The 10,262-nt window shown below is 37.7% G+C and overlaps 1 protein-coding gene across 2 annotated transcripts; it reads right to left on the bottom strand.

The window, feature by feature from the left end:
- Positions 1 to 496: 496 nt before the first annotated feature.
- LOC103880399 (vomeronasal type-1 receptor 5-like) lies at positions 497 to 9,512 on the bottom strand. Of its 2 annotated transcripts, XR_004179800.1 has the most exons (4): positions 8,532 to 9,512; positions 6,273 to 6,351; positions 2,937 to 3,072; positions 497 to 621 (listed from the first exon to the last, which is right to left on the bottom strand). XR_004179800.1 is itself a non-coding variant. In XM_031658281.1 (3 exons), the coding sequence occupies exons 1-3, from the start codon at positions 8,551 to 8,553 to the stop codon at positions 2,724 to 2,726; spliced, it is 450 nt and encodes a 149-aa protein (XP_031514141.1). In that variant the 5' UTR covers positions 8,554 to 9,512; the 3' UTR covers positions 2,110 to 2,723. The 2 variants fall into 2 exon arrangements, 1 of the variants encoding a protein (XP_031514141.1); XM_031658281.1 differs by lacking the exon at positions 497 to 621 and having other exon boundaries at positions 2,110 to 3,072.
- Positions 9,513 to 10,262: the final 750 nt, after the last annotated feature.

The following is a 10,262-nucleotide window of genomic DNA, read 5'->3' as shown; positions in this document are numbered from 1 at the left end:
CTATTTGTGAGAAAGTTTGGCCATATATACCAATGGACATCATTTTTGAGCACGACACAAAGTTTTAAGCTTGGAAAATTATTATGAACTTGATGAAACCTGATATGCTACAGGTAATATTATCTAAGTACTATGAAATGACAACAGAAACTGTCATGCGCGTCCCTGTGAAGAGACCACCAAACAGGCTTTGTGTGAGCAATAAAGCTTTTTAATCACCTGGGTGCAGGCGGGCTGAGTCGGAAAAGAGAGTCACCGAAGGGAGATAGGGGTGGGGCCGTTTTATAGGATTTGGGTAGGTAAAGGAAAATCACAGTCAAAGGGGGGTTGTTCTCTGGTGGGCAGGGTGGGGGTCACAAGGTGCTCAGTGGGGGAGCTTTTTGAGCCAGGATGAGCCAGGAAAAGGAATTTCACAAGGTGATGTCATCACTTAAGGCAAGGACCGGTCATTTTCACTTCTTTTGTGGTGGAATGTCATCAGTTAAGGCAGGTGCAGGGCATTTTCACTTCTTTTGTGATTCTTCAGTTACTTCTTTTGTGATTCTGCAGTTACTTCAGGCCATCTGGGAGTATACGTGAAAGTATACTTGGCTTGGGTTGGGCTCAGAGGGCTGACAGAAACTATCAATTAAAGTGTAATCAGTAAGCAATATCTAGCCACATGCAAATTTCCTCTAAGATTATTTTAATAAACTATTGTAGTAAATAGAAAATCTAAACTGAGATTACTTTTATAGAGACAGAGAATTGCTAAGAAAACATTTTGAAGGCAGGAGGTAAAGGACCTACAATTAATCAATTAATTCTACCAGTAGTGTCTTAAGATCACAGAAAGATAGTGATTCTGGCTATATGCAGACGTTTTTAATTAAAGAGGAGGCTTATTGCTCAAGAAATTTGTGCAAAATATAAACATACTTTTTTTTTGTTTTTGTTTTTGTTTTTTTGAGACCGAGTCTCGCTCTGTTGCCCAGGCTGGACTGCAGTGGTGGGATCTTGGCTAACTGCAAGCTCCGCCTCCCGGGTTCAAGCCATTCTCTTGCCTCAGCCTCCCGAGTAGCTGGGACTACAGGCGCCGCCACCTCGCCCGGCTAATTTTTTGTATTTTTAGTAGAGATGGGGTCTCACCGTGTTAGCCAGGATGGTCTCAATCTCCTGACCTCGTGATCTGCCTGCCTCGGCCTCCCAAAGTGCTGGGATTACAGGCATGAGCCACCGCGCCCAGCCAAACATACTTTTAAGTATTAACAAAATATGTATACTCTACAAGTAATGTTACCATGTAGCATATGAAGGTTATGGTATTCTAACTAAAGAACATTAAGATTTCTTATGAGATACTGTTCTGCCGGAAAATATCTATGTGCAATGTGAGTATATGAAATAGAACAAACATTATATACATTTCCAGGTATTATTAATGCAGACAACTGAAAGTCCTAAAAAGTTACAAAAATCTTTAACATGTCCAATGCAGCTGATAGGAAAAATATTTTTGCAGGGTCAGAAATAAACTAGAAGAAGGATTTCTAGGAGTAATCAAACTGAGAAGCCACTGCTCCCTTCAGGTATGGTTGATTGCAAGGGCCTCAAACCTGTGTGGATTGCCCAATATGCCCCCTTGAAATAAACAAAGAAAAAGAACTGACCGAAGTTATCCCAAATGTGAGAAGCAAATTATAAACTATGAAGCACATAAGAAAATACGCTATCAGCATAAAGGATGAGAGAAAAATTAAGCATATAAACTTTAGTTATTTTAAATATACTTAAAATATTTAAGTAAAGACAATGGGTATAATGGAAAATTTAAAAATGATTTCAAAAGACCAAGAAACTACAAATTAAACAAGCATATTTGGAAACGAGCCAATGAGAAATTGAAAAAATAAATGTTTAATACACAACACTTGGGTTAAATATTAAGTTAGACTGACATGATGAGCAGATTAGTAAACTGAAATATTGAGCAGAATGAATATCACCAAATAAGGTAAAGCAAAGTAAAAAAATACAAATATAATTATAGGTATATGAAGAATATAAGAAGGAAAAAATACATTTTAATTATCCAACAGAATATATAAAAATAATGAACCACAATAGTAAAATAAATGATTTATGAATTTCTAAAATTAAAAATGAGATCTAAATCCTTAAATTCAGAGGTGCACTGTGAAAAAATAGTTAAAGAAAAATATTCAGTGGGAATAATGCTCAAACTTTATAATACCAAAGAAAAGGAAATAACTTACAAGCCATGAGAGAGAAAAGAGAGATAACCTGTAAAGGTCAGAGCACAATCTATGCAGCCTTTATAGAGCCAGAAAACAGAGAAATACACATGAAAAAGTGGTGAGAGAAATTATTGTCCAACCTATAATTGGATACTTAGCTAAAATATCATTAATAAACAAGAATAAACTAAGTTATTTTCAAAAGTAAATTTAAAATTAAGAGATTTTATTACCAATAAAAGCTTCTTTAGTACAAATCTCAAGAAGATAGAAAAGTTGTCTTATATGGAGTTTAGGGAATCAGAATTAAAGATATGAAATTTATGAACACATGGGGCTAAAGTGGTCGATATTGAACTGAAGAAATCACCAAGTTCTCGGTAGCACTGGTTTCAAAAGAACTTAGATTTAATAAAAGTAGAATTCTGTACAATTTCATTAAATCAAATATCAAAAACTCTGCTTTTCTGCGGATTATGTTTGTTATTAATTTGCTAAAAATCTATGACACTTCTGTTGCATATTTCGCTGAATATTGGCTATCCTTTCGGAACTGATTAGCACCAAAGGGCTTACAGTGGCATAGACATTGCCCACAAGCCTCTGGACACCCAGGGTAACAGGATCATATGCCCATAAGAGGGCTGAGGAAGATGAGATACTCAGGTCCACCCGGTATATAACCACAAACAAACTCACCATCAGCAGGATGGTCTGGGTGGCCCTTTTCTCTGGGAGGGTCTTGGAAAGAGGTTCGTTCTGTGAAGGTACTGGGATCGCCTCTGATGCCTGGACAGGAGAGTCACCATGTATGCACTTGACAGCAGCATGATTCCTACAATGGAGACATCTGTAAGCAGTGGCAGCATGATAAACAGGTTCCAGGTGATGTACCTTTCAGAGGAAACCGAGCAGTATTTACTAATACTTAGCACATTGGTCTGGGTCATGTTAGAAGAAGCCACAGTGAAGAAGATCAGGGTACTACTGCAGGACAAACTGAGAAACCATAAGAAGGAAAAAACATGGATGATGTAATCTGTGGATTTATATTTGAATCTAGCCAATCAGGAGGTGCTGGGGCTGATAGTGATGGTCTGCAGCACACTCAGGAGGCAGGTGGTGCAGATGGAGAGGCCCCTCATCATCCTGTTCAGGTAGAAAAATGCCTTACTCTTGAAGTCATTATGAAAATTCAGTGACTCAAACGGGTCTGGAGACACCAAAAACACCACAGTGAGAAGCAACACCATGTGGATGAAGGCCAAGTGACAAGTGGTCAGGTCAGTGGGCTTAGGTCCGCGATCCGGGAGTGTGAAGATGCAGAAAAAAAGGAGGAAGGTGTTGGCTACTATTTCAGCTGGGAACAAAAAGGCATTTTTTAAATGGTAACATAAATGGAACATACTCATGTGAGTGGGAAAGAGGAAACACATTTTACATATCTGAAAAAAGTGATTCAACTTCCATCATCAATGTTATTTATTCGAGTCAAAATTATCGCCAACATCATTTTAATTTCATCCATTTATCTTGATTAAATATAACTGATATATTTATACCAACACATCCACAATCACAGCTGTCTAGGGTGCACATTATCTATACTCCTATAATACCTGGGACTTCCGGGGTCGGGGGAGGTGGGAGCGAGAGCATTAGGAGATATACCTAATGTAAATGACGAGTTAATGGGTGCAGCACACCAACATGGCACATGTATACATGTGTAACAAACCTGCACATTGTGCACATGTACTCTAGAACATAAAGTATAATAAAAAAAAAATTTTTTTAAATACCTGGGACTTACTCCTCAGAAAGCATTTCATTACTTTTGCATTCCATAAGTTTCACCACTCAGAACTAGTGAGTTGCATATAGAAATAAATCATGGGTGTCTGTACAAGTGAGCTGAAGTAAATTTTATGCTAATGGAGAAAGAATCACCAGAAAGTTTTGAAAAAAAGTAATGCTCTATTGAGTTGATCTCATTTCACATAGCTGTGACACTTTTTCTCCTTCCTCCCTCTTCCACGTTTAAGTACCCTGGCATGGTAGCTACCCTGATAATGGGGAATAATCTCTCATTATAGTTAGCTGCTCATAGGCCTTAATGCTGTCTGCACCTTAATTCCTCTTTATTGTATTACCTAAGATACTCACAGAGTGTGGGAATTAGAATTGTACATGGTTATAGTAACTGTATATCCTCAAAATGGTCCTGGCTCTCTCCCAGCTTCCTTTTCCTACTAGAAACCCCTTATGTAAGATCTCTTTATTTCAGGAGGACATTGCAAAAGTACTGCTTTCAATTTTCAAGAGGACAAACAATACATTTCTTGACTTTATGACTTCCATGGGATCTAATCAAAATGCTCACTTGGTAATCCCTTCCTTGAGACTTCACTCTATACAGAAATGCCCTCACAATGCTTTAAAAATACATCATTGTTCAACAGTAAATATTATTCCCTTCATGTCATAATCAAGAGATTCTACTATCAGAATCTTTTGTAAAATTTCACTGAATGATTTAGAAATTATGTTATGTTATTTAATCTGGATGCAGGCATCATTATTTTATCAAATTAATTCAACTCTGAGATTAAAACAATTCAGCTGCATAATGTTAAAAAATGACAATTCCACACACTAACTCTATTCTTTTTCTGAGACGGAAGAGTGTTCAATTGTTCTCAAGGTCATTTAAAACTATACTGGAGGCCAGGCGCGGTGGCTCACTCCTGCAATCCCAGTACTTTGGGAGGCTGAGGCTGGTGGATTACCTGAGGTCAGGAGTTCGAGACTAACCTGGCCAACATGGTGAAACTCCATTTCTACTAAAAGTACAAAAATTAGCCAGGCATGGTGGTGCATGCCTGTAATCTCAGATACTCAGGAGACTGAGGCAGGAGAATTGCTTGAACCTGGGAGGTGGAGGTTGCAGTGAGCCAAGATCGCACCACTTCACTTCAGCCTGGGTGACAGAGCGAGACTATCTCAAAACAGTGACAAAAAACTATACTGGAGCACTTGGATCTCTCAAGTCACCCGCTTGGCCCTCTTCCAAGTGTACTTTACTGCCTTTTGTTCCTGCTCTAAAACTTTTTAAATAAATGTTCACTCCCACTCTAAAACTTGCAAAAAATATTTTAAAATTATACTGGCCCATAAGTATAAATATGTAAGGCAATGCAGATCATGTGACAGGGTGTTCTTTACCCATAGTCCAAAAATCACTGCTGAGGTAGAACATTGCTCTCAAATCACCTCATATATATATACATTTATAAAGAAGAAACTGCAGTTAACTAAATAATTGTTAAGTCTTTCTTCAAATACTTAATTAGTAATCTAGTACAGGAACATATTTATCTCAACAGACATAACCAAACTATTGACAATTCTCAACATCTGCAACCTCAGCTCAGTTGGAATCTGTTGTCATTTTGCACTCAGGAGAAGCACCAGGAAACTGACTTAAACGGTCTGTGGTTAACACATCTGAAGTTCACGATCAAGTCCAAGTAAAAATATATGTTGGCATGAACAACTGCTGTACATGAAATTATTTAAAAACTATATTTGAATAATTTCATTGTTCTTCTGTATATACTGTAGGCCATATACCAAAAAGACATTATAAAAATATTAGGAAAGGTAACACAGGTAGGAATTTTGTTGTTTTCTTTCTTTCAAAAGGATATTCAGCTCACTGCCTCTAATTCATGGTTCCACTCTGTAAAGGACTGTCACATAATGAAAAAAAGAGTGTGTCTGCTAGATCATCCTGTCACCTCCTCCTCTAGTGAGCCTCTAGAGGACATTGATACTAAGCCTGGAGTGGGGAGGACTAAGGCTCCCATGTACTGAGATTGACAGTAAAGTACAAGACAGTTAAATATGAATTTCGAGTAAAGACATATATGTCTATATACATAATACAGCTATTACATAGAAACATTACATGCAAATATTGAAATATAATTACACTAAAAATTATTTGTTGTCTTTATATATTTTGAACTTAACTGTGTGTTCCATATTTTTGTCTGGTGAATCTGGCAACCCCAACGTAAAATAACCATGGATCTGAAAACATGGTTCAGACCTGAAAGAAACCCAATATAAGAAAAACTCATAAAGGTCACATATAAGAGGTTGGTCTGATCTGATTGTAAAGGAGAATTAGGTCTTATCTGATACCATAAACACTTATAAATTGGAAAGCACATCTTAGCACTCACTATGAGACATGGCAGCCAGGTCATCCTTGGGCTGATGGTGAAGCCCTTGAGAATTCTCAGAAGACAGGCAATGCAGATCAAGTTCATCGTCATATTTCTGACTTCTATCTTAGTCTATTCTTAATATTTAAAGCCACAAAGCATATGCAAAATCATGGAAATGCGAGAGAAAACACCACCATTGACCAGGAACCAAAGACTGTTCATGAAGTCTAAGGGCTTAGATCAGATGTTTGAGAAAGAGAAGGAATGTAATAATAGAAGTTATTTACAAACCCAATGCTAATACGTTATTTTGGACAAAATGAAGTTTGATAATATCTATTTTTGAATCTTGATGATAATATCCAATATTTAGAGTTGTATTACTTTACAAATTATGTCATTTTAATAGTTTTTTACATTCTGTATTTAAGTATAAATCTATATTACAAAATAACCTGTGTTTTATTATTATAATAATCAAAAAAGTATCATATTTCTTATCCCAATTTTACCATATCCTATGAATAGCATTGTAAAACATATGACTGGTTATCAAGCCAATAAAGTGATTATGAGAATTGCAGATGACCTGGGGTTGGTGGGGAGGAGGGTTTGTTTATTCATCAGCAATAGTTGGCAATCTGCGAAACACAGCTGGCAACATTAGGAAAAGGAATTCCCTTTCACAGCTAAATAAGTTTCATGTGAAATGTACAAATGTACAAATGGCAAGAGAACAATGTTACGGTCCAGACACCTCTAAAAAACTGAAACGTGTCTACTATTCTTTAGCGATTTAACTTAGAGTAGGGTGCATCTAGAAGTACAATGCTCACTGTGGACATTCATAACCTGAAGACATTTTATTCTTGGCTCAACTGAGGAAACACATAGGCATGAGAAATGTCACTGCAGGGGTAGGGGACAGAAACACACCGCAGGAGTTTGATCAAAAATCCTGTGCCAGAAATTTTTGGAAGCCTTAAAATCCTGGCTGGTGCGGTGTGTTTTTCTAACTACCAGAACTAAAAAGTTATGATTAAAATATAATCACTTTCTTTTTCTAAAGACTTTAAGATCTTTTACCATCAAATCCATGTGCCACACATTAATGAGAAGTTCACAATCATATTAATTGCATCAATTATTTTATTAGGAAGGAAATAGAGGGCATATCCTCTGTGCTCAGGAACTCTGATCAAGATTAATCAAGACTTATGCTCTAAGACATCCTCTCTCTACCTGAAATGCAAGAAACATTTAAGACAAACTCAAACTGCTCTAATGAGCAGGTACAGAGAAGTTTTATACTGATCAAGTATTTTGAGGTTTCAGTGCCCTCATGAGCCACAGATAACTGGCAATTACTGTCATTATAATTTTGTTCCTTTTGTTTTTGAGTGTCTTGATTGTATCCTTTGTTTTCCATTTTAAAGACACACAGACACTAGAAGGCACTAACGTTACTGAACTCAGATAATGTTAACTTGTAAATTTCAACAACCAACTTGAAACTTACTTGTCACTTTTTGCGAATACATGTTTTATTGGGTTACCTATAATTGAAATCATAAGGGAAAAAAGTAGGGATAGTGAATTTAGAGGATTTTTAAAATAAAAAGTGAATGCTGTGTCATTCAAGTTTGCAAATCATTACTTTATAACATCCTTATCTAAATAGTCTTATATTATTGGAAATATACTAAGTACCTTCAACCAAAAAAAAAAGAGCATAATTAAATAATTCTGAGTTAGTTCAGATTATTGTGCCTTAAAAGATAAAACTTCCTATAAATCCATAAAAATAATTTATTGTTGTACTAATTTATAATGAGAAATAGTCAAGTAAAATTTCAGTTGAAACACACCATTACAAAACTACACATATCCTTTCAAACATCTATAAATTTATGTGGTCATAATATTAAAATTTATATTTTTACCTGGAAATACTTATTAGTTATAATTCAGTGAGACACAAGAACAAAATTATGAGAGAGTTATCCACATCATTGAGAAAATCCTCCTCCCACTACGCATGTGAGTCTTGATCACTCACTTTTACTGAAGCTGAGAAACATCCATTTGGCCCAGCAGAGTCCTGGAGTGAGTCTGTGTGTGTGTGGATGGTGGTCCCTGAGACTTGGTTATAAAGAAGGGATGCTGTCAGCTCATCTCCCTCCAGGCCCATAGCTGTCCTGTCACCTGTAGAAGCAGGACAGCCCTGGCCTTGAGATAATTGGAAAGGGGAGCAACCAAAGGGAAAACTGAACATATTTAATTCCTGGAAAACATCAGTGTAGGACAGATGGGTTTCAAACTTTAACGCGTGTGAGCTTGTTTTCTTAGGTAATTTTGCCCAGGAGCATTGTCTGGTCTCAGTTATTGCCAAAAAAGTAGAAGTTAAGCAATAACTATAGATTCAAACTTTGATTAATTTCTGTGTTGCTTTACCAAACATATCCTTGCTAACTCAAGGGATTTCTGGGGGCCTTCACACATGGTCCCCAGTGGTCCCTAAGTTTCAATATTACAGGTAGTCTACATAAAACTTTTTTTGGGAATGAAGAAAATGCCCCCTGCACTAGGCTTACATAGCACTTACAGTGAAGTTGTTTCTGCTTACAGGGATGTTTAACTACACAGTCAGCATTAGAGCATGTACAATAAAATGATTAACACATCCTTAGCAACTGACTACCTTTATCTGCTTCTGAGACACCACCAACGACACCTTTGTTATAACTAGTGCTAACTTTAACTTTAACCTTGATCATGATTGCATTTAGAGTACACTTTCTTAATCAAACATCATCTGATACTGAAGTGGTGACTACTCACCACTGATTTTTCCCCAAGGCACCAGATCTGAATATGTTTGAGTTCACCCTGGTATATCTCGCATGTGCCATATCTGAGGCTGTAACAAATAAACTCTCCAGGCCATGCACAGTGGCTCATGTCTACAATCCCAGCACTTTGGGAGGCTGAGGTGGGCAGATCACTTCAGGTCAGTAGCTGGAGACCAGCCTGGCCAATATGGCAAAACCCCATCTCTAACTAAAAATACAAAGATTAGCCAGGAGGGGTGGCAGCGCCTGTAATCCCAGCAACTCGGGAGGCTGAAGCCAGAGAATCGCTTGAACCCAGGAGGAGGAGGTTGCAGTGAGCCGAGATCAGCCCACTGCACTCTAGCCTGGGCAACAGAGCAAGATTCTGTCTCAAAAAATAAAATAAAATAAAATAAAATAAAATAAAATAAAATAAAATACAAACTCTCCATTCAGCTGCAGTCAGGACAGCTTGACCCCCAGACTTCTACTGTCTTCAGTGACAATTCTCGCTGTCAGCTTAAATCCAGCTGCCATCACTATGACCTTGAAGCTCAATCCAATCAGTGTCCTTAGGTCCTGATTTATTTTCCTTCTTTGAAGCCTTTCTTTTTTTTTTTTTTTAGACGGAGTTTCTGCTCTGTGGCCCAGGCTGGAGTGCAGTGGCACGATCTCTGCTCACTGAAAGCTCCACCTCCCGGGTTCATGCCATTCTCCTGCCTTAGCCTCCTGAGTAGCTGGGATTACAGGTGTCCACCACCACGCCCGGCTAATTTTTTGTATTTTTAGTAGAGACAGAGTTTCACCGTGTTAACCAGGATGGTCTCTGTCTCCTGACCTTGGGATCCACCCGCCTCGGCCTCCCAAAGTGCTGGGATTACAGGCGTGAGCCACCCGTGCCCGGCCTTTGAAGCTTTTCAATTACTTCCTATAAATTATTTTGTCCAATGCTACAAAGA

Source organism: Papio anubis, chromosome 18, assembly GCF_008728515.1.
Source record: "Papio anubis isolate 15944 chromosome 18, Panubis1.0, whole genome shotgun sequence".
Taxonomy (NCBI): Eukaryota; Metazoa; Chordata; class Mammalia; order Primates; family Cercopithecidae; genus Papio; species Papio anubis.
This window is presented reverse-complemented; position numbering and strand designations above follow the sequence as displayed.